This window comes from Lampris incognitus, chromosome 20, assembly GCF_029633865.1.
Source record: "Lampris incognitus isolate fLamInc1 chromosome 20, fLamInc1.hap2, whole genome shotgun sequence".
Taxonomy (NCBI): Eukaryota; Metazoa; Chordata; class Actinopteri; order Lampriformes; family Lampridae; genus Lampris; species Lampris incognitus.
In genome coordinates this window covers 27139595-27164397 of record NC_079230.1, presented here as the reverse complement: position 1 = coordinate 27164397, position 24803 = coordinate 27139595, and the positions used below count along the sequence as shown (strand labels likewise).

The following is a 24803-nucleotide window of genomic DNA, read 5'->3' as shown; positions in this document are numbered from 1 at the left end:
CAGATGTTTAAACGTGCCGCCCGTTAAATTCTTCCCCTGATCCGGAACCATGTTTCCCCCTCCCGCCGCCCCGCACATAATTTTGTTGACAATTTTCTGAGACACACAAAAAAAAACCCCCACTAAAATTTCACCATCCGATTTACAGATAACCGTGATACTGTATGATTATTTTATACCCGCACCGTAATATTCGGGATAATTTAAAACGGCGGTACTGCTTAGCGGGGACGTTTCAAGAAGATGTTGGTACGACACTTTTTGACGGCGCACCATTAAATCATTATCGCTTGCGAGGCGGAACATATGGGCGAACTGTAACAACTTTAGTCTAACTGCTGTCCGGCGCATTCGTTATCGGTGTTTATATTTATTTTATCGGCCGACATGTCGGATACGTGGAGCAACATTCAGGCGCACAAAAAACAACTCGACTCACTGCGAGAAAGACTCCAGCGGCGGCGAAAAGACCCTTCGCAACTCGGCGCAGGTACGTTGAGAGACTGGGTGATTGAATGGGGTCAAAAGAAGACAGCCAGATTTGCTCGTATGATGGTAAAAGACATCATTTTAGATTTCAGAAAGGGAACTCTGGATTGAAAACTTGGGAGAAAACGATTCTTTGTTAAAAAAAACCTGTGACCAGAATATGTGAACAAGTACACAGGACACGAGTGCCAGCCGATATGGAGAATATTGTCCCGATAGGGGATTTTATACATCCATTTAATAATCCGAATGGGGTTCATCACGTTGAACTGTGTCTGACTATGTAACGTGTAATAGCGAACCAAAGTTAGTTTTCTAATGACACTTCCTTCGGATATTTCAGACCTCATTTTGTGAGAAACTTAAGGTAATAGATTGTAATCGTTCATTTAGACTGCACGATTGTGTGTCACGATTTGACAGTATTTTTTTCATCCTGATATGATACGATTGAAAGATGATACTTAGAACTGTTACTCAGCCCAAAAAGAAACAAAATATCGTCTATCGGGATTATGGATGTCCCCTTTAGTGTTTTTTCTTGTTATTTATACTTTTGCACTATTTGTCTTACTGTAACATTGTTGTACTACAAACACTGTGAAATATCTTTATATTTCAACACTGACAAAAAGGAAGATTTGAATAGATGAGTTTTTGGAATGTTAGCAGTCAGGCGTATGCAAATGGGTTAAGGACATCGGCTCAACACCACTGAGTTATACACACTTGCTTTTTTCACTGAAATTTTCTGAAACTGCACCATCCAGAAATTTCTGTTATTTTATGCCTTTATTCTAATGCGGATCCTTTTCATCAGATGTGGGAGGCAGCACAGATGGAGCTACAGCCAGGAGTGATAGTCCAGCGCCATCTCTCCAGTGCACCACCCCAGAGGAGACTGAACACCCACCAGACCCCGAACTGGAGAAGAGGCTGCTGGGATATCTTTCAGATCTGAGTCTCTCAATGCCAACAGACTCTCTAACCATCACCAATGAACTCAACAGTGTGAGTCTATGTGTTTGAATCCAAAAAGGAGAGTGAGGCTTATAGTAAATATTACCACTGTCTTGTTTCAGAAGGAATTAAAGTGCTAGTCAATACCTGATGTTTTACTTTCATTAACTTCCACCCTTCCATTTCTTGTTTATGTCTTGTTTATAGTCTGAAGCACCCATCACTCATGGCTGCATCCAAAGCCTGCTGCTAAAGTTTTCTGCTCAGGAGCTGATCGAGGTCCGGCAGCCCTCCCTGACTTCCTCTACGGCAACATCTTCCTCTTCCTCCTCCACACTTGTTATATCGGTGGACCACACAAAACTATGGGCCATGATTGGGACTGGTGTTGGGGCTGTGGCCCAAAGACCTGGAGTCAAGAGAAAAGCAGAAGACCAAATACACAAAAGAGGACTAGGCTCCTCTCCATCTCTCCAGAGTGCTCCCTCACCTCCACACACTTCCTCCATCTCCTTAGCTCCGGCTTCCTCCTCGCAGCTTGCTGGTCCATCAGATTGGAAGGCCGGTTTGTCAGGGAGCGGCGCTGATAAGAAGGGCAGGACCAGTAAGAACCAGTCATCTCACCTGGACATGGAGATTGAGAGTCTACTGAACCAACAGTCCACCAAGGAACAACAGAGCAAGAAGGTAGGAAAGAGGAAAGCTGGATCGTATAAAGGAACCATAGATAAGATAAAAAAAGATAAACTTGAATGCCCCCCCAAAAGAAAATTTCTTGGTTGTCATGTGCTACATACAAATAAAAAAGGACCCAACTTCTAAAACCATACAGTATTATACACAAACTTTATACAGCATGGGACAAAAAGTGAAAAAACGCTAACAAATAATGCAGTTAAAGGTACACTGTGTAAGTATTGCAGCATACATGGTGCAATAATAATAACAGGAACACTTCATTTGTCATTTCATTTCATGTACTTACATACATGAAAAGAAACTAAATATCATTTCCCCCTGCCCACAGCAGTGCAACACAAAGACAAAAACACATATCCAAAAACTACAAGAACACACATATCCAAACTAAAAAAAAAAAAAAAAAAAAAAATCAGAATCATGTTTATTGGCCATGTAGGTTTGCACATACATGGAATTTGACTCCAGTTTCATGGCTGTCTTATAATAATAATAATGATAATAACTTAGATAACACTTTTCAAAGTGAAGTTACAAAGTGCTTTACATGACAAAAAAAGGTAGAAAACAATGATAAACAATTTAAAAACAGTTTAAAAGTTAAACAACATTGGGAGGAAATATAAAAGCAAGAGGAGCTGCATATGAGGAAAAATAAAATAAGCACAGTAAAACAATGTGAAATTGTGAAAATAATAGATTAATAGTAATAAAATATTTTATTACTCCAGAGCAGGAAGTCGGGAGTTGCAGAGAAGTATGTAGGAGTGCTGCAGGATATGTATGAGGGAAGTGTGAAAATGGTGAGGTGTGCGGTTGGATCGGCTCTGAGCCCTTTCTTGTTTTCAATGGTGATGGACAGGTTGACGGACAAGATCAGGCAGGAGTCTCTGTGGACTATGATGTTTGCGGATGACATTGTGATCTGTAGTGAGAGTAGGGTGCAGGTTGAGGAGAGCCTGGAGAGGTGGAGGTATGCACTGGCGAGAAGAGGAATGAAAGTCAGTAGGAGCAAGACGGAATACATATGCGTGAATGAGAGAGAGGACAGTGGAATGGTCAGGATGCAAGGAGTGGAAGTGATGAAGGCATATGAGTTTAAATACTTAGGGTCAACTTGTCCAAAGTAACGGAGAGTGCAGGAGAGAGGTGAAGAAGAGAGTACAGGCAGGGTGGAGTCGGTGGAGAAGATTGTCAGGAGTGATTTGTGACAGAAAGGTACCAGCAAGAGTTAAAGGGAAGGTTTACAAGATGGTTGTGAGACCAGCTATGTTATATGGTTGGGAGACAGTGGCACTGATGAAAAGACAGGAGGCGGAGCTGGAGGTGGCAGAGTTGAAGATGCAAAGATTTTCACAGGGAGTGATGAAGAAGGACAGGATTAGGAATGATTACATTAGAGGGACCGCTCAAGTTGGACGGTTTGGAGACAAAGCAAGAGAGGCAAGATGGCTGGGACATGTGTGGAGGAGAGATGCTGGGTATATTGGAAGAAGGATGCTGAATATGGAGCTGCCAGGGAAGAGGAAAAGAGGAAGGCCAAAGAGGAGGTTTATGGATGTGGTGAAGGAAGACATGCAGGTGGCTGGTGTGACAGAGGAAGATGCAGAAGACAGGAAGAAATGGAAACAGGTGATCCGCTGTGGTTGACCCCTGACGGGGGCAGCCAAAAGTAGTAGTAGTAGTAGTAGTAATAGTAATAAAATGTAAACGAGATAAACAAATGATATATTCAGACCACAAATCCTGCATAAGTACACTTATAAAAGTATGTTTTCAGGAGGGATTTAAAAGAGGATAAGGAGCTCACCGGTCTGATCTCCTCAGGGAGGTTGTTCCAGAGCGTAGGGGCCCTGACAGAAAAATCCTGGTCACCCTCGGTCCTCAGCCTAGATTGTGGAATGGCTTGAAGAGCCTTGGTTGAGGACCTCAGGTTGCGACTGGACACGCATGGTGTCAGAAGATCTGAAATATACTTGGGTGCAAGTCCAGAACAGGCCTTAAAAGGTTACAATAATATAATCAAATCAATTCTAAAATTTACCAGGAACCAATGAAGAGAAGCTAAAATAGGAGTAATGTGCTATTTTTTTGGTTTTGGTGAGGAGTCTGGCTGCTGCATTTTGGACAAGCTGTAAGATTATGTAGACTGTTGACTCAGACATGTGCAGAGGGAGTTACAATAGTCCAAACGAGAGGAAATAAAAAGGATGTATGACAGTCTCTCATTTTATACCGGATAAAATTGAATTGATCTTGGAGAGTCACTTGAGCTGCAAAAAACAGGACTGGACAACTGAGTTAACATGCTTGTTTAAGCTGAGGTAGTCATCAAAGATTACACCAAGATTTTGGGCTATATTTTGAGACAGAGGGCCCAGATGTTTTGAAGTACTAGCATAAACTGTGTCAGGGCCTATGATAAGTACCTCAGTCTTCTCAGTATTTAGCTGCAGCAAGTTCTGGGCCATCCAGCGTTTGAGGTCATGCATACAATCATGGAGTGTATTAATTTGATTAAAACACTAGGGTTAAAAGAGAGGTACTACAGCGGTTATGGCGCGGTGCTAAGAGGTCGCAACTTTTCAGCTCCGCTGCTACCATGGAACTGATCCTGCAGTACTAACCAGAATTTATTCAAAGACAAGCAGCATGTATAGAAGTGTACTGGGCATTAAAAATGTCACAGAAAGGAGGCAAAAAACACGAAAGGAAATCACGATACGAGGACGAACGTTCGGAGGGTGAAGAAATAAACGACACCGTTGATGACGACCTCGACGAAGGAGATGGCAAAATATTGGACTCAGGCGAGAACAGCAATCAAGATATCATGAAAGCCATAATGTCCTTGAAAAGAGGACTCTATAAGAAAATTGATGTGATGCAAGCAACAATTATTGATATAGGAAAGCAGGTACAGGAATGCACAGGGTGCATTGGTGGGCCAGTAGAGGGCAGTCTTCCCTCTGGTCCTAATAAAAACGACAACTATCAAACCCCAATGCCCCAGTGCAGTGACGGGGACACTGTGTTGTAGGAGATGCTGTCCTTCGGATGAGACGTTAAACTGAGGTCCTGACTCACTGTGGCCATTAAAGATCCCATGGCACCCCGGTGTCCTGGCAAAATTCCCAACTTGGCTCTCTCCATCTGGCCACCTAATCATCCCCCCATGTAATTGGCTCAATGATTCCTCCCTCTCCATCTCAAGCTGATGTGTGGTGAGCGTTCTGGTGCAAAAAGCCTGCCTTGCATCACCCAGGTGGGTGCTACACATTGGTGGTTGAAGTGAGTTACTCCCATCACTGTGAAGCGCTTTAGGTGTCTAGAAAAGTACTGTATAAATGTAATGATTATTATTATTATTACTTTTAGAAGATGAAGATCTGTCTGTTACACATTTCAGATTACTGTGCCTGGGTTCAATTTGCAGCTTCATGTAACAGAAGCAAGACTACCCAAAATATAATTATTTCATAGTGTGTGTGTGTGTGTGGTGTGTGTGTATCTGTAGGTAAGCAGAGAGATTTTGGAGTTGCTTAACACCAGCACAGCAAAAGAGCAGTCAATTGTGGAGAAGTTTCGTTCCCGCGGCCGGGCTCAGGTGCAGGAGTTCTGTGACCATGGGACCAAAGAGGAGTGCGTACGTTCCGGGGACTTGCCTCAGCCCTGCACCAAGTTACATTTCAGGTCAGTGTAACTCAATGTTGGGTGTTTTGGAGTTCTCCATGCCTGTATTTCTCTCTTCTGTTCTTCATCAGACACATCAGCACACGTGTATCAAATCCCATACTAACTCCTGAGTTCTGTTCGATTCTAACAAAGGATGAATTTCAAAAATTTTTGGGGGGGGGGGGGTTCCCCCTTTTTCTCCCCAATTGTACTTGGCCAATTACCCCACTCTTCCAAGCCGTCCTGGTTGCTGCTCCACCCCCTCTGCCAATCCGGGGATGACTGCAGACTACCACATGCCTCCTCCAATACATGTGAAGTTGCTAGCCGCTTCTTTTCACCTGGCAGTGAGGAGTTTCACCAGGGGGACATAGCGTGTGAGAGGATCACGCTAGTCCCCCCCCCCCAGTTCCCCCTCCCCCCTGAACAGGCGCCTTGACCGACCAGAGGAGGCGCTAGTGCAGAAACCAGGACGCATACCCACATCCAGCTTCCCACCCGCAGACACAGCCAATTGTGTCTGTAGGGATGCCCGACCAAGCCGGAGGTAACATGGGGATTCGAACAGGTGATCCCCGTGTTGGTAGACAACGGAATAGACCGCTACGCTACCTGCACGCTCCTGAATTTCATATTTAGTTTTATTCAAGATAGTTGTTTTTCAGTGTCTTTTGAAAATACTGTTTATTTCACAAATCTATAGAAGCCCTCTACAGCTGTTTGAAATGGTAGGGGGATCTGGACTTTTCTTCACAAGTGGTTCCGGTGAATTACAGTTGGATGAATTATGTTTGATTTATTTTAACTCCTTTGTCACTTTTATGGCTTCGTTGTGTCTTCTCTAATACTTTGCCATCCATTTGGTTATCTATTAATTTTGTCCATTACTTTGTTCCACTGTTGGACACTTTGTGCTGTATGCCAGAAAAGTTCAGTTTAAGTTATTCATGAAGGTATATCCAGCTGGTTGTGAGTTAATGCTTATTTTGTAATCTGTCTCCTCATTCAGACGCATTATCAACAAGCACACAGATGAGAGCCTTGGCGACTGCTCCTTCCTCAACACCTGTTTCCACATGGACACCTGTAAATACGTCCACTATGAGATCGACAGCCCACCGGAGGCTGAGGGCGGCCTTCTCGGGCCACAGGCGGGGGCCACGGAGCTCGGCTTGCACGCGGGAGACACAGACAGCAACGTGGGCAAGCTGTTTCCTTCGCAGGTGAGAGAGCACCAGTAGAAATAGTGGATAATGGAGGTGGTTGGATTGAGTTGTATTGATTTAAATTGGCTGAAAAGGCCAGCACGATCAGACCAGCCTGCACATTATCCTTGTGCAGAGCATCAGTTGAAAATAATGGTACTCCATAATTTATGTCCTGGGTCCAATGTGATCCCATTGCAAAGATTATATTTAATTGATCCAGTGTGATTTCTATCATGGATTATTTTAGTTCCCTCGTTTCCGAGAGAAGAAGAGAAGCTGTCGAATGGGCTGCAATAAAAAGAGGATAGATGGAGGTAATGGGAAGTTGGCAACTTTATAAGAAAGGGTTTCAAGGAAGTGGGTGTCTCTAGTGGCCTTGAGATCCTCATCGCTCTGTTAAATTTTTCATTTGATCAACATTTTCAGGTTGGTTATAAATTTTACCTAGACTGTATTTTTGTTTAGTTGTGATGGATATGTGTATGGTCCAAAACATCATTATAGCCCAGAGGTCACTGTTCTCTAGTTTGTGTTCTTATGCAGTTTTTTTTTTGTATGTGGATGAGACAGGTGTGGGTTATTAGTTAGTTATCTGTCCATTCAGGTATATAAGAGAGGAACTGTTCAGCTGCCCATGTGAAAGAAAATGTCTGGGCAGCACTGTTTTACGGTTGCTGTGTTTTCTCTCTCTGAATTCACACTGGTGACCAAATCAAAGATCCAGACTGACTCTCCGGCATTTGCAGTTTTTCTTCACTCACGGCTTATGACAGTTTTTGCTTTGCTTTCAGTGGATCTGCTGTGACATCCGCTACCTGGACGTGTCTATCCTGGGTAAGTTTGCGGTGGTGATGGCCGACCCGCCCTGGGACATCCACATGGAGCTGCCCTACGGCACACTGACCGACGACGAGATGAGAAAACTCAACATCCCCATTCTCCAGGATGATGGCTTCCTCTTCCTCTGGGTCACCGGCAGGTAACTGCACCAGTACAGTTGTTTGTCCAGAGAACGGGAAATTGCATCTGCGGGAATGTACAGGTCAGAGCTGGTACCATGTTGAGTTGGATATTCTCTTCAGACTGCTTTAATTAGGTGACCTGGTTTCAAGTCTCGGTACATGCAAATAAATGTCAGCAGGACATTTTCTTTGGGGGGGGATTTTTCCCTTTTTCTCACCAATTGTATCTGAGCAATTACCCCACTCTTCCGAGCTGTCCCAGTCCCTGTTCCACCCCTTCTGCTGATCTGGGGAGGGCTGCATACTACCACATTTCTCCTCCGATACATGTGGAGTCACCAGCCGCTTCTTTTCACCTGACAGTGAGGAGTTTTGCCAGGGGGACGTAGCGTGTGGGAGGATCACACTATTCAGCGAGCAAGACACGTACCCACAGCCGGCTTCCCACCCGCAGACATGGCCAATTGTGTCTGTAGGGACGCCGACCAAGCTGGAAGTGATGCGGGGATTCGAACTGGCGATCCCCGTGTTGGTAGGCAACGGAATAGACCGCTACGCCACCCAGACGTCCCTAACTTGCTCCATGTAAAGTGTTTTGTTTCGTCCCTCAACCACGATCAGGAAAATGTCCAGTTACCAGTGTGATCCAAGCAGGGCTAGTTTATTAGAATAAGACTAAGTGCATGAATCAAGATCCATTGGTTTTAAAGTATACTGGAACTCCTGGTGGCTGTGTGTGTGCTGTGACACCAGTCTCTGTCAGTCTCTTCTGGGATACGCCAATGCACATCTCCAATCTCCCTCTCCTGTATGCCTTTTTCAAAGTGTATGAAGAGATGATAGAATAAGACATGGTTATGGCTCACTATCTTCACCAGAAACAAGTCCGTCTTTCTGTCTGTGTTCAGCATCTGTCATGTTCTCTCTGTCTGACAGGGCTATGGAGCTGGGCAGGGAATGCCTCAGTCTTTGGGGGTAAGTATTTCCTTTTTAGCGTTTACGCCGTAGTTACAGCGGATTTAACTTTGTCTGGTTACGGTTTGTTCTCTGTCCCATAGTACAGTTTTTATTTCTTACTTTCTTGTTGTTTCCTCTCAGCTATGATCGTGTCGATGAGATCATCTGGGTGAAAACCAACCAGCTTCAGAGGATCATCCGCACAGGGAGGACCGGCCATTGGCTGAACCACGGGAAGGAACACTGCCTGGTATGTCAGTCTCCCTCTCGTAATTCATGTGCTTGTATTTTTCTGTCTCTGTCTGTTTCTCTCTCTATCTCTCCCCCTCTCATGGGGTATGTTATTATAATGATAAACTTTATGGTTTACAAAAGAAATAAAACCAGACGAAGCAAAAATTAGAATAAGACCAAAGGACAAGACCACAGAGGAGGTAAAGACAATAAATGAGTAAGACCAAATAAAAAGGAACAGAAGTACAAACAGTGTGAATAAATAAAAACAAATATCAAACTTTTCCAAAAGCTTTCACAGAGTGAAAAGTTGTAAGCAGAGATTTAAAGTAAGCTAGAGACTTGGGTTTGCCTGAGTTCAGCAGGAAGAGAGCTCCATAGTGTAGGGGGTCTAACAACACAAGCCCAGTCAGCCCTTGTGACAAACCGAGACATGGGAATAACCAGCAGGGGGCTCCATCTGCAGATCTTAAAGAGATACTTGCATCAAAATCCGACTTGTCCTGTTGTTAATCGATGTAAGGAGTGTGGATGTGATCGATGGGACAAATGGTAGCCCTTAAATCACATTTATGGCCAGACGAGAGATATCGGCGGCCAAGTAACTGATTTCCGGTTGGCGAAAATGTGGTAACTTGCCGCGTCACGAATTACCATTAGCATAGAGGGCGTGTCCGTAGCGGGACGCTTTAAAACCGGAGACCCCCCCCCGGCTTCCTTGCTAGTTCGAGTTGAAGTTGGTTTTACTGAGACTTTGTAATCGATCTTGCTAGCCATATTGCTATCTATCTATCAATCTATCTGTCTGTCACCAGTGAATTTCTCGTTTTTCTACAGAAAGCGGTTTAGCCCCAGTGTTTAGCCCACCCAGCCACACCCACACGGCCACCCTGAATTTCAGTAGCCAATAGCTATGAAATCATAAAACCACCCCTACCTTTCGGTTGTAATTCAAACCACCCATGTTAAAAATGTGCTCAGAAACAGCATAAAAGTATCTCTTTAATGGTCGAGAGGGTGTATACCAGGTCAGTCAGTCAGAGATGTATTTAGGAGCAAGTCCATTTAAGGCCTTAAAGTGAGCTATAAAATTTTAAAATCAATTTGAAATCTAAAAGGGAGCCAGTGTAGGAAGGTAAGCGATGCAGCGAGTGATACAGTCATGCCTCTTTGTTCCGGTAATGAGCCGAGCAGCGACGTGTTTTTTTTTGTGTTTTTTTTTTATCTGGCCAATTACCCCACTCTTCCGAGCTGTCCCGATATCTGCTCCACCCACTCTGCTGATCCGGGGAAGGCTGCAGACTACCACATGCCTCCTCCGATACATGCGGAGTTGCCAGCTGCTTCTTTTCACCTGACAGTGAGGAGTTTCACTAGCGTGTGGGAGGATCACGCTATTCCCCCCCAGTTCGCCCTATCCGCTGAACAGGCGCCCCAACTGACCAGAGGAGGTTCTAGTGCAGCAACCAGGACACATACCCACATGTGTCCTTCCCACCTGCAGACACAGCCAATTGTGTCTCTAGGCACGCCCAACCAAGCCAGAGGTAACGCGGGGATTCGAAACACCGATCCCCATGTTGGTAGACGACGGAATAGACCGGTACGCTACCGAGACGCCCCAGCAGCGGCGTTCTGTACAAATTGCAGATGGGGGAGGGAGCCCTGATTGATACCCGAGTAAAGTGTGTAATCAAGCCAAGAATAGATAAAAGCATGTACAACTTTCTGTAGAGCAGCAAATGATAAAAATGACCTAATTTTAGAAATGACCTCAAGCTGTGGAAACATGACCGAACAACATTTTTGACTTGATTATCAAAACCAAGGTTAGCTTCGAATATTATACGCTCTGTGTCTGTCATGTGGATGAACCTGCTGAAATGCATCCGGAGGCACCACGTAGCCTCAGGAGTTTCTACATTGGCATGAAATCATGTGTATACAAGTGTACCTGTGCATTCTGATTTGGTGTGATCGTGTTTCTCCTCAGGTGGGTGTGAAGGGAAACCCTCAGGGATTCAACAGAGGTTTAGACTGCGATGTCATTGTGGCAGAGGTAAACGCTTTGACCTTAATCAAAGAAGGTTGAATCGGTTCATCTGGATATTTTTTTTTATCTCAAATTATAACCATTAATTTCCTCGTATATGTTCCAGAGCTTGAAGAGAGTCTGTTTGTTCTGTGTGATGTCATGCTTTCTCTCCCAGGTCCGCTCCACCAGTCACAAACCAGACGAGATCTATGGGATGATTGAGAGGCTGTCTCCGGGCACCAGGAAGATTGAACTCTTTGGTCGACCCCACAACGTCCAGCCTAACTGGTAGGTGTCCTTATCTGTGCCAGTATGGAGCCACCAGGTAAATCTGGGTACAAACTATAAGGTAATCGGGTCAGATTGCAGTCTTGATTGTGCGAATGGTGGCAGTCAGAGGGGAAATCTGGATACACGGTTTTATTAGGTCGAGAAGTCGGCAAAGCGTGTTCTGGAGTTCATGTTTCTAAGGGGTTCACATATCCCATCCTAACCCCCCCCCCCCCCGGCATCTGTTCGGGTGCTGTCGTGTAATGAGGATCAGCCGGTTGTTCCAAGAGTGAAGACTATCAGCAGCAAATGTCAGCTGTATTTATTGAGGTAAGGCAGGTAAAAAGGATAGTTTGAACTATGACACTGACGGAGACAGACAACTCAAAAGAACAACACCAAGTGTTTTCTTATCTATTTTTTTGTATTTAATTGTTCTTGCTCATTATGTATATTTTCCCAAGTCTGGCTGCCATTTTATATTATCCATTATTATCCAAGCCGCTTATCCCAATCGGGGTCACAGGATGCTGGAGCCTATCCCAGCAGTCATTGGGCAGCAGGCAGGGAGACACCCTGGACAGGCTGCCAGTCTATCACGGGGACCACCCACACACACACACACACATTCACACCTAGGGACAACTTAGTACGGCCAATTCACCTGACCTACATGTCTTTGGACTGTGGGAGGAAACCGGGGCACCCGGAGGAAACCCACACAGACACTGGGAGAACATGCATACTCCACACAGAGGACGACGTGGGGTGACCCCCCCCCCCAGGTTGGACAACCCCAGGGTTCGAACCTAGGACCTTCTTGCTGTGAGGCGACTGTGCTAACCACTGCGCCACCATATAACCCATGGCCTACTTCTGCGTGGGGGTGGGGATGCCTGCGGTCAGTTTGGACTGGGGTCTCTTGGATGGGTGCTGGGGCGTATCTGTCGGTGAAGGTTGTATCCAGATGAACTGATTCAACCTTGTCTGACTTGCTTTGTAATGGAGAATGTGGAAGTAGACTATGGGTTTCTGGATATCATTCAAATGTGTGCCATTTTAAATTGTTTTAAATTCCCCTTTTGAGTTCCTGTGGGACTAAAGGACATGATGAGTCAGGAATCAGCAATCATTTTGACAATCCCCAGCAGGCAGTAGCCTGGAGGGGATGTTGAATTAGTGTCAGTGTGTCTATCTGCAGCTAATTTCATACTACTGAGCTGTCACCCTAATAATGATCAAGCACCTCATGTGGTTGCAGTGATTCCTGTTTTATACAGCAGTTGAGTGCTAATTCCTTAACTGGTTTTTCACCTAAGTCCAAGCAATGGAGAAGGAGAGCTATACAGGCAACGCCTCTGTATTTTTCCTTTTCCTGGTAGGCGAAAAAAGGGGTGGTTTGTCTCCCAACTCCGAGCACTGGAGAAGGGGAGATATGCGTCGTGGGGATCTGCACTTAATTGAGTGCATGCCATCCATCCATTATCCAAGCCGCTTATCCTAATCAGGGTTGCGGGATGTTGGAGCCTATCCCAGCAGTCATTGGGTGGCAGGCGGGGGGGACACCCTGGACAGGCCGCCAGTCTATCACAGGGCCCACACACACACACTCACACCTAGGGACAATTTAGTACGGCCGATTCACCTGACCTACATGTCTTTGGACTGTGGGAGGAAACCGGAGCACCCGAAGGAAACCCCAGCAGACTTAGGGAAAACATGCAAACTCCACACAGAGGACGACTAGGGATGAACCCCAAGGTTGGACTACCCGGGGCCCAAACCCAGGACCTTCTTGCTGTGAGGTGACTGCGCTAACCACTGCGCCACCCCCGAGTGCATTCCTCGTTAGATCTTAAAGTGGGTGATAGCCCATTCATGCCAAGTCACATAGTGTGAACATATTTATGACAGGGTGACACAAACATCTGTGCGAGCCATCGTTATGTGATGCTCTCCATTTTCAGAATGACTTTGAATTTCAGAAGTCCTCCACTGTGCATTCAGCTTAGCTGATCGGAGATTTTTAAAAAAATGCATCGATTGTCCTGTTTTGTTTCGTTTTTTCCACCTCTTCCTCCCTTCTTTTCTAGGGTGACTCTGGGAAACCAGCTGGATGGCATTCACCTCTTGGACCCGGATGTCGTGGCCCGCTTCAAGAAGCGCTATCCGGACGGCGTCATCTCTAAACCCAAGACCATGCAGTGACGTCCCCGCCGGCCGTCTCACCTTTTAGTGGGGACTTCTGTTGCTCAGTGCAACCCTGTAGACTTGACAGGTGAACCACTTTAGACTGCCTTTTTTATTCATTTGTTTGTTATACTGATGAAGTACTTTTTTAAAATAAATTTGACTGACAAAACACCTCGTTTGTTGTCATCACAAGCAGAAGTTCTGGAGCAAGAGTCATTTGGATGATGTGACTTTTCAGTGTTCTCAGTTGTATTTTCTACTGTGCCAGTGTTTTTGACAATTTGCTATTGACTTTGCCTTGTCTAAAATTGACACAGCAGCCATAACCAACAAAATGACAGGATGTATTTTTTAATGTACAGTTTTTTTTATTATTTTTTTAGTAAGCTGTTAGTAGAAATTGGTCTTTGACATACTATAGATTCAAACAGTTGATAACTGGGTACTTTATGAAATGTGGAAATTTGAGTTTTTTGTTTTTTGTTTTGTGAAAGTCACACGGGGTCATTCCTTGCATTCACGACCGTCTACTGTCCTCGGATAGAGAACGCCAAATGTGCTGCCATTACAAACCCTCATCCGACACATCTATCTTTATAGTTCATGAAGAATTAACGCCGTACCCAATGAAATAAGAACAAAGGTTTCTCTCTTATTAAAGACTGAAAAAGGAAACAAATGGTGAAAGACGTTTTCAGCCAACAGGTGTAAAACAGCTAACGGAGGCCTGTCTGTAATCAGTGCCGCTTACTTCCTGTGGTGCTCCGTCACTGACTGCCCAGTAACTGAACGCAAAAACGCCATTGCTGAGCACTGTTTTTCTGTGTTGCCTGCAATTCCTGTACATGATGTGTCCTCACTTGATCCCCAGCACATGTTTTTTTTCGTCTTCTTTTTTTGTTACGGTCTGTTATTGTGTGTGTGCAATTTAAAGTAAAAGTACATTTTCTCCATGTGCTGATTGTCGCTGTATTGTTTCCACATCATACATGACGTCTTCGTTGCCTTTTTTTTTCCTCTGTTAATATTTTGTGACCTGCTTTGCATGCACCGTGATAAAATGAGCTAACTTCCCATTCAAAATTATGCACACAAGCCAGTCAAGAAAGAAAAAGAAGTAAATGAGGGCAAGTAGAAAAATGAAGTGACCAAAAAGGAAAAATTCAAATAATGCACTTGTTGGTAAAGATGCTGTAAACAAGCCTCGGGTTTGTTTCTTCCACCAGCGTTCAGGTCCACTAGAGACGTGAGACTGGTCTGTCAGGGCTCGGCCGGTTCAGGGGTCAGTCTTTACATTATCACAGTGATGAAGATGTAATCTGCTCATACTGAAGACAGAGTCTTTCCCCCTGCAGTCTCTTTCTGGTTGTCGGTCAGCGTCTGAGAGCAAGTCTTCCTTAGAGCCATGAGGAGGAAGAGGACAATGCTGATTGTAATGTGAATAGTGGAGCAAACAACTCGCTCTCCAACTCAAAATTGGCAGTGTGTGTGTGTGTGTGTGTGTGTGTGTGTGTGTGTGTGTGTGTGTGTGTGTGTGTGCACTGAAAATCCCCCTAAACAGATCTCATGTAACAGTTTGACTCTGCCAGGCTCCCAGGGCTGAAACAACAGGCTCCGGAGTGTAGGCGGGCTTTAGCCGAGTTCAACAAGGTCCTCATTCCCTGACAGTTTTGAACCCCGGGGCACCTCCCTGTACTCCCACCCCTGACCAGAGACCCCCCCGCCCCCCTCCCGCTCATTTCTCGCTCAGTAGGTGGCATCCACGGCATTGATGTTGCTGTCCAGCTGGTGTCTGAAGGAGAGCCTGGCCTTGGTGGAGAAATAGATCTGCGAGCCTCGGCTGAGGCTGCCCGGCCCCTCGCTGTCGCTGCCCCAGGAGGTCGTGGAGGACAGACGAGGCTTCATCTCCTCAATGGGCACTGCGAAGAGGAGGATTGGTCAGTCAGAATCAGAAACACTTTGTCATTTCATGCACTTGCACACATAAAATGGAACGAACCATCGCTTCCCCCAGCTCACAGCAGTGCGACACAAAGACGAAAACATTATCCAAAAACCACAGGAACTACAAGAACACATATATACAAACTAACACATACATCTAAACTAAAGAGGGGGGAAAAAATCACTGTCCAGGAGAACGAACGCCAGCCAGGACGACTGTCGGAACTGCTGGTCTGCATGGGCTAGCGGTTAGCTTAGCCTGCCCCACTTCCGCGTCCCGTCAGACCGCCCTCGGCGTTTCCTCTTCGGGCGCAGCTCCAGGCAGGGCCGTGGTCTCTGGGCCCACAGGACGCGGCAGACCAAGCTCTCCCTAAGCCGATCCAGCGCCAGCTCTCCCAGCCATCAAACGAGGCCAAAACTTAAACGCAGACGTGGACAGTCGTGGGTACGGTGAAGTGGATTGGGGAGCAGTTTTAATGAAAAAAAAAACCCAAACAAACAACAACCCGAGCGTTTATCTTCCTTTTGCAGGCGGCCACAATCATAACAGGTCAGCAGGGAACGAGGTGTGTGGGACGGGATGGATAAAAGAAGAGGCGAAGTGAGTTTTGTCTGAACATTTTCTCTCGTCAGACGTGATCTCTCCTGAAGTCTCTTTACCCCCTTATTAAGTGAGGAAGCGTGCGTCCCCCTCGGGCGTCGCTTATGCGTGTATGTCCGGACTGATTTAACAGCCCTCACGGACACACACGGGTCATAAGACGGTGTCGGACTACTTAAGAAGGCGGACGTGACGGGGAAAGTCAGATTGCGCCTTCGCCTTCATTTCCAGCTGCTCGACGGACGTTGGCTCAGTGTTGCGCCGCAGTAACACCTCCAAGTACCTCGGCAGACGTGCGACGCAGAAACCCAAACGACAAGATGTTGAGTAATCACATGTGGCTGTGTTTTGTCATTCGGGTTTAAATGTAGTCATAGCTTAGGACGATAAAGCTGGTTCCACACACACACACACACACACACACACACACACACACGTGGCTGATATGTTTGTGGTAACGTCAAGATCGTTTCTCGTTTGAATCTTTCACCCGCGTCGCTGTTGGTGATGTGCCAGATTCACACTTGAACCAGTTGCACTTGGCAGGACATGACAGGCATTCTTGGCTGTGACGGGAGGGTTAGTTCATTGAGTGCCTGTGGGTTGACACAGTGATAGTCTGCCGATTGAACGTGTGTAGTTACGCTCACCTGCCGCTGGGGGGCACTGTCGGCCCTTACAGCGTTCTTTACAGCGCCTGTAGAACGGGAAGCACTGGAGCACTTTCACACCCATGACAGAGCAACGTCTGGAAAGAGAGAGAGGGAGAGAGAGAGAGAGGGAGAAAGGAACGACAGCTATTAAATTAATGCAGAGAAAAATGAAGAAAAGTTAAGAGATATATTTGCATAATTCTCTAAAAGACTTCATAATGACAAGTCAGACGGCAACTATGGCGGATTTCTCACAACTGACAAACTGTAATGCATATTTGAGTGTTCAAAGTGACGTTTAGGCAATTTTGTTACGACCTGCAAGTTTTGGTGCATGCATGTGTTAGTACATTCCCTCCATTCATACAGTGCGTGCGTGCACGCGCTGCGGGGGGGGGGGTCACTTTTTCCCAAAACTCATTCAGCCTGTCCTATTGACGTGACACAGTGTCGGAGGGCTCGAGTGTCTTGGCGCGCTGACAGCTCCTTATCTCCTCACAGGGTCGAACCGTAATGCAATTACTGCCCGGTCACTCAGCGGGGAGACAATTTGCTCAATGACACGGCGGGCTAATCTAACCAGACAACAGCAGCGAGCGACACAATGGCCCCACAACCAACCAGACAGTCAGTCACCCAGTCGTCATCCCTCACACTGCCTAATCCCAGAATGGACGTCAATGGGTCTACCACAGAGAGAGGAAACCGGTAAGCTGGCTTCTGACACGCGCGCATGCATGCATGCACACACACACTCATGCATGCATGCATGCATGCACACGCACACACATGCATGCACGCACACACAAACTATATGCACGGAAGGAATGCACTTACACGCGCATGCACAAAAACTTGCAGATTTAAACAATCGTCTGAATGTCACTGTGAACACTCAAATATGCATTTTAGTTTGTCAATTGTGAGAAATCTGCCATAGTTGTCGTCTGACATGTCGTTGTTAAGTCTTTTAGAGAATCATTCAAAATTATATCCTATACGTCCCTTAACTTCTCTTCATTCCGAACAGAAGTCACACAGTCGATTTAACATGCAACAGAAAAGCGGAGAGATGTGTAGCAGCGTGTGCAAACAAGTTTTTATAGTTAAATATGTACGATACTGAACCTTGCTAAGTGTGTTTACTCTGGCTCCCATTTGACTCAATTTACCCTCCTCACTGTGTGTTCATACAACATAACCCAGTCAAGCATGCTGAATTTGCATTTCTGCTTTGATAGTAGAAAGAGCACCAAATCTACATTCTCTTAATGTGCACCACATCACGGCCCACCTCCTGCCAGTGTCCCCCCTCCATGCCCTGCCTGCAGCCCCGATCAGTCTGCCGTTACAGCCCACCTCCTGCCAGCGTCCCCCCTCCATGCCCTGCCTGCAGCCCCGATCAGTCTGCCGTTACAGCCCACCTCCTGCCAGTGTCCCCCCTCCATGCCCTGCAGCCCCGATCAGTCTGCCGTTACAGCCCACCTCCTGCCAGCGTCCCCCCTCCATGCCCTGCAGCCCCGATCAGTCTGCTGTTAAAGCCGGTCCAGCTCGCCAACATGTATCAGCCTGTCACAGAAACCTGCTCCAGTATGATCCCCTATTTCTGTCACTACCGCTGTCCCACCGGACACATGGTCCCGATGGCATGGGACTTTTTATTATGCAAAAATATTTTTTATTCTATTATTTATTTGTTATTATCTATTTATTTATTAGTATTTATTATGATATTATTTTATACTATGTAATATTATATAAAGCAAAATATTATTACCTCTTATTGAAATTATACATGATTCCTAAATATGTTTATTTATTCTATTTTCTATTTTTAGTCCATTCTTTATTTTTATTTTGCTCAAACATGGCATTGCATTGCTATATTTGCCCAGAAATAGATACAAATACATATTTGCCCAGAAACAGATACAAATACATATATTTGATTGAGGGTCGAGTGAAACGAGGACCGAATGGAGGGAAGAGTTTGCATGAAAGCGCAGTTCAGCTCAGCTGTCTGTTAAAGTATAACTCCTACATGAACACCCGTCGGCGACCCGGCATACATAATAACTATGCGTGAACAACGTATGTTGTGAAATCTTGTACAATGTCTTAGCTGTAAGACAACTTGACCTGAGTACAGACGGTATATATATATACAAGCTCGGTTTTTCCTTTATCGGAATTTTTACAAATCCGAAAGGAAATCTTGAATTTTCACTGCGGTTCGTTGAAGGGGGCTACGTTGCTTTGGAGCAACATCATGTGAAAGAAATTGTCTTGACACATAACGTGGCTGGAAAGAAAGTTGAAATGTGGCCGACGTTTATCAGCAGTGTCTAAAACCCCACTGCGGTGTAGCGTCTCCATCCTGAAGAGGCCACGGCGGCTCTCTGCTCCACCTCACACGGGAAGGGTTACACGTCGCTGCAGGAGACGGGCCACACCGAAGAAATCCTGCTAAGACCTTGTGTGTATGTGTGTGTGTGTGTGTGTGTTTCTTCTTTTATTTATTTTGCACCCAACAGTCACGTCCAAAACAAGTGCAAACAATCCAAACTGCAGCGAAGTGAAAAGTGAATTATTTGTCTTGTGGGCCTGTCAGGACTTCCAAGTGGGTGAGATAAGGCATTGATGCGCTGGTCTCAGCTGTCAATCAAATGCAGAAGAGGCTCTGATGTATAACGGCAGTGTGGTTATAACGTGCAGGAGATGATGTCCAGCAACCCAGTTATTGACCGCTTGCTGTTGTGACTCTACTCTGCAGGACTTTCATCACTCCCCAGTCTTCCCAGTTGTCTCCCCAGTCTTCCCAGTTGTCTCCACAGTATACCCAGTTGTCTCTCTTGTCTCTCCAGTATACCCAGTCTTCCCAGTTGTCTCTCCAGTATACCCAGTTGTCTCCACAGTATACCCAGTTGTCTCTCTTGTCTCTCCAGTATACCCAATTGTCTTCCCAGTCTTCCCAGTTGTCTCCCCAGTATACCCAGTTGTCTCCACAGTAAACCCAGTTGTCTCCACAGTCTTCCAAGATATCTCCCCAGTATATCCAGTTATCTCCCCAGTCTCTCCAGTCTTCCCAGTTGTCATTTACACAGGCCATTAGACACGATGAGGTAATTTCACGGAGACGCGACAGCTCTCTCTCACACACACACACACACACATAGACACACAAGCACATACACACACTTGTACTGTCACTTAAAACAAAAAAAGGCTCTAACCTTCAGATACACACCCAGTGAGGAGTGCTGCACCAGTGTGACACCCCTCCAGCACAATGTGGCACCCCTCCAGCACAGTGTGACACCCCTCCAGCACAATGTGGCACCCCTCCAACACAGTGTGACAGGCCTGCGTACAGTGTGACACCCCTCCAGCACAGTGTGACACCCCTCCAGCACAGTGTGACACCCCTCCAGCACAGTGTGACACCCCCTCCAGCACAGTGTTGGGTCTCATTAAGACTGTGTTACCAGTGGAGAGAGAAAACTTGGTCCCTTCTGGATAGTCTGAACACAAAACTTATGGGACATGTAAGCGTGTGTGAGCAGTCTAAAATGGAGAAGGAGGGAACGAGGGCAGGCTAGATGGAGGGGGAGAATGAGGGCAGGCTGGATAGAGGGGGGGGGGGACGAGAGCAGGCTGGATGGAGGGGGAGAACAAACTTGAGCGGAGCCGAGCACGGCACATAATGTCCATGTTTTCCATTAGTGCTTTCCTCGCAAACCACTTACACACCGATTAGAAATTCTTAGGAGTATTAATAACTCCAGAATACAGACAAACACACGCACACACTTTGCCCTGGCTCACTAAAGGCATGGACACGCACACGCACACACACACACACACACACACACACACACACACACACACACACAGGGCTGTGGTATCAATGGTGTGGAATTTTGGGCCCAGGTCATTATTGGCTGTCGGGTTCTGGCAGCACACATTAGCCTGGAAGAGAAAACAACCCTTGGTGCAAGCGTATACACACACACACACACACACACACACACACACACACACAAGGAGAGAGAAGGAAAATAAACAGGGAAGAAAGAGATAGAGGGCACAGAAAAAAGGTGTGTGTGTGTGTGTGTGTGTGTGTGCGTGCGTGTGGGTGTGGGTGTGTAGGGGAGTGAAAGCCAACGTGCGAGACGTGCCGTCCTGAGCGGTGGCGTTTTACTCATTCTGTGGTCTCTCGATGATGAAGCTAAGCTGACGGTTGCACAACCACCAAACACAAGCGGAGAAACTTGGCTCGCAGGCCCCATGTGAGCCTGCGCTTGTGTTCACGACTTCTTCTGCATGCTCGTGTGTGTGGCGTGTGAACACAATTGTATGTATGTGTGTGTATGTATGTATGTGTGTGTGTGTGTGTGACTTAAACCTACACAAAACTACGTCCGTGTGGATTACAAAAGCACGGTTACCGGAGCCGACCTGCAGAAAGGCCTCGTGGCGCGCTTTCCCCCATTAAAACCTTCCTTTGCACCTGCTCCCCCCCCTGGTCTACTCGACTTCCTGCGTACATGCAGGTATACGTACATGCAGCGTTACAGAAACGGTATACAGTAACACGATAGACATCTTCCCACCATCCCGGCAATACTCCCGAGTGAATTGCTCTTTTCCATTCGAGGTCCTCGGGGCATTAAAGAGAGCATGGGGCGGGTGTGGCATGAAGCCTGGTGTTGCTGGCACTGTTTCCCCCAACACAAAAGTTCTCACATAGTTCTGTGATGCACGCACTCTGTGTGTGTGTGTGTGTGTGTGTGTGTGTGTGTGTGTGTGTTAACAGCACACCACTTTTGCAGTCATGAAGATTACATTTCAGAAATGCCAAACAGCACGGATTAAAGTAGTTACCACGGATTATAATAACGTCCTGTCTCGAGTGAGGCGGTTCATCTTGCAGTTTTGCAACAAAGCACCAAACTTGAGTTTCAATTATATATGATCGTTTTTATTTTTTTTGTTATTCATCTAATCAAACGTCCACTAACAGAGAGATCCATTGGATGCTTTGAACAGAGCCACATTGATAACACGCCCCCAGACTTCTTGGGAATGGTTTTTAAATGGAGGCTACTGTGTCTCCATGTAAAATGGAACGGGGTGGGGGGGGGGGGTAACCTGTGCCAGACAGGCTAATCTGGGTTTTAAATTAAAGCCTCTACAACGCACCACCTCACACTCTCGCTCTCGCTTTCTCTCTCTCTCGCGCTCTCCTCGCCCCCCCCCCTTTCTCCTCGTAAGTTTTCTGACATGCTCAATAAGTACATCAGACACTACATCCATCATTCAGGGTGTTTATTTGCTTAAACCCTGCACATTGCATGTCCCGATCTTCGTTAGTCCGCCCCCCCTTCTCCCTCCCTCCCTCCCCTCTCCCTTTCTGTCGCAAGACTTGGCAAATCCCACTAATGTTGTCCTTATACGACGCAAATAGCGACAGTAGTAGCGGTCGCGATGTTCAGGCTTAATATATCGAATAGAGTCAAAGTAGACTCCGCTCTCGGTGAATTGTGCGCTGTGGCGCCTCCGGGACCATCCCACAGACAGCGACACACCCCCTAATCCCGACCAAACAAAACAACACTCTCTCACACACACACGCACGCACACACACACACACACACACACACACACACACACACGCTTTACAACGCTGGCTGTTTAGCTAACATAGCACCCTAATTGTGGACTTTTCATTCGGACCCTTGGCATAACATTCACCTGATAGTCCGAGGCTATCCGAGACTGCGGTTCACTTTAATTTACGAACCTGTGCACAACAGCTGTCTAGAACAGAGCCCCACTGGGCAGTGGTCTACATGAATCAGATGGCGGTATAAAGTAGCCCACGTACCTGAGGAGGCGGGTTTGCAGGGAAGCAGAAGAAGATAACGGCGATGACACTATATATGTATTTATAGTTATGTGCCACCGTCTTGACGACTAGCCAGATCCCTGCGCTATCGAAAATTCACCGTTTGCGTCTCTTTTCCCTCCTTCTTCTTCTTCTTCTTGTTTTTCTTCTTCGCGTCGTCTCATTCAACTACGGCAAAGTGCGCCGTGTCGCTCACTTAGCGGAGCTGTCGATGCGTATTGACGCGTCCCGTGCGTCCGCGCTGAGCGGCTGAATGTAAATGGAAACGTTAGTGTGAACTTTAAATAGATCGTGTCTTGAGCATGGAGGCTGGACACGCCCCCCCCGCTCTCCCTCTCCCTCTCCCTGTCCCTCTCTCCCCGTCTCCTTCCCTCCCACCTCCCTGTTCTCTCCCTCCCTCTCTCCTTTACTATCTTTTTTCTAGCTCCATCGGCGCGACGTTGACTTCTGCGTCCTCCACCCGGTCACTGACACCTGCCTCTGACTGTCATGGGACAGGGGACATCAACACTTCATTAGTTAGTATGGCTTCTTTAGTGGTAATAGTTTGCATATATATATATATATATATATATATATATATATATATATATAAGTAGGTTGAAGGCATAAATGCTTGGTTGTAAGTCGTACCATGAATCAGGGGGATTTCAGAGGTTTAATCACGTTCTAATAACTGACTAATTCGGCTGTTGGAAACGAATAGCTATTCTGCGTCGCCATGCCAAATATCTATCTAACATGTTATATACACTGATGTCTTATATATCATATTTCTCCACGAAGCACCCGAATTTTCTCCAAGTCCCCATTAGCTTTAATGGTATAATGATGTATGATAATAATTATAATAATTATATATGGTAATTTAGCTCATAAATACAATTCTCTCTGTCTCTCTGTGAGATGATGATGATGATGATGATGATGGTGTGTGTGTGTGTGTGTGTGTGTGTGTGTGTGTGTGTGTGTGTGTGTGTGTGTGTGTGTGTGTGTGTGTGTGACATTGTACTTCTATCTTTGCGAGGACCAATTTGAATTTTTAACCATCAGTGGGAAGAGATTCTTGCAAAGTGAGGACATTTTTGCTGGCCCTCGCTTCTTTGGGGATCTATTTTAGGGTTAGGACTTGGGTTTAGGGTTAAGTTTAGGATTGGGTTAAGGTTAGGGTCAGGGTTCAAGTTCAAGTTTATTGTCACATGTATTTACAATACAATGAAATTCTTGTGCTCTGGCTCTCTCTGCCTTAACACAAGGACAAAGGACCCCCCCCCAAAAAAACAAACAAACAAAACAAAACAAAACACTACAGGCCTACACAGACTATGTATGCATCAGTCCATACATGAAATACACAATATAGAAAAGTACACGATAACGCAACAATGTAATATAATATGGATGAGTCAGCTGTTCAGCAACCTGACAGCCTGCTGAAAGAAACTATTACGGAGACGGGTGGTGTGTGATTTGATGCTCCTGTAATGTATTTTAGATGGAAGGAGTGGGGACAGAGCATGAATGGGATGGTTGGTGTCCTTCACAATGTTTTGGACTTTCCTTTTGCAGCGAGTGGTGTATATGTTATGAAGTTCTAGTTGTTCCATGTCAGTGATTTTTGCTGCTGTCTTTACAGTCCTTTGCAGCAGTCTGCCAAACCACACTGTGATACAGCCTGTCAAGACACTCTCATTAGTACTGTGATAAAAGTTCATAAGAGTTTTGATACTCATGCCAAAACTCTTGAGACGCCTCAGAAAATATAATTTCTGCTGTGCCCTCTTCAGGATGCAATTGGTGTTGAGAGACCATGTGAGGGTGTGTAATGTGTAAACCAAGAAATCTAAAACTGTCCACAATTACAACAGATGACTCACTATTTCACTGACTGAAATAGGAACGTAATTTCCTCTGAACTTTGGAAAGTCAACAATGATTTCTTTGTCTTATTGACATTTAGAGATAGGTTTTTATCATGGCACCATATGGTTAAACCTTCCATTTCCCTCCTATAG

The 24803-nt window shown here is 45.9% G+C and overlaps 2 protein-coding genes across 2 annotated transcripts; one reads left to right on the top strand and one right to left on the bottom strand.

Annotated features, from left to right (window-relative positions):
• The first annotated feature begins 304 nt into the window (after nt 1-304).
• mettl3 (methyltransferase like 3) lies at nt 305-15195 on the top strand. Its single transcript, XM_056300032.1, has 11 exons — nt 305-490; nt 1310-1500; nt 1657-2136; nt 5666-5841; nt 6833-7046; nt 7823-8010; nt 8930-8968; nt 9092-9200; nt 11178-11243; nt 11395-11507; nt 13583-15195. The coding sequence occupies exons 1-11, from the start codon at nt 388-390 to the stop codon at nt 13695-13697; spliced, it is 1794 nt and encodes a 597-aa protein (XP_056156007.1). The 5' UTR covers nt 305-387; the 3' UTR covers nt 13698-15195.
• A 225-nt stretch (nt 15196-15420) lies between these two features.
• Nucleotides 15421-23028, bottom strand: si:ch211-237l4.6 (uncharacterized protein LOC446130 homolog). The gene is made up of 3 exons (XM_056300045.1): nt 22768-23028; nt 16878-16975; nt 15421-15601 (listed from the first exon to the last, which is right to left on the bottom strand). Exons 2-3 carry the CDS (start codon nt 16960-16962, stop codon nt 15429-15431), a joined length of 258 nt encoding a protein of 85 aa, XP_056156020.1. The 5' UTR covers nt 16963-16975; nt 22768-23028; the 3' UTR covers nt 15421-15428.
• Between the last annotated feature and the right edge of the window lie 1775 nt (nt 23029-24803).

What these genes read in the sequence shown, in the direction of transcription:
- mettl3 (XM_056300032.1), top strand. Translation starts at nt 388, where the DNA reads ATGTCGGATACGTGGAGCAACATTCAGGCGCACAAAAAACAACTCGAC. An exon ending in TCACCAATGAACTCAACAGT is followed by an intron (nt 1,501 to 1,656) that starts GTGAGTCTATGT and finishes TCTTGTTTATAG; the next exon opens with TCTGAAGCACCCATCACTCA. An exon ending in TGCACCAAGTTACATTTCAG is followed by an intron (nt 5,842 to 6,832) that starts GTCAGTGTAACT and finishes CTCCTCATTCAG; the next exon opens with ACGCATTATCAACAAGCACA.
- si:ch211-237l4.6 (XM_056300045.1), bottom strand. Translation starts at nt 16,962, where the DNA reads ATGGGTGTGAAAGTGCTCCAGTGCTTCCCGTTCTACAGGCGCTGTAAA. An exon ending in ACAGTGCCCCCCAGCGGCAG is followed by an intron (nt 15,602 to 16,877) that starts GTGAGCGTAACT and finishes TCCTCTTCGCAG; the next exon opens with TGCCCATTGAGGAGATGAAG.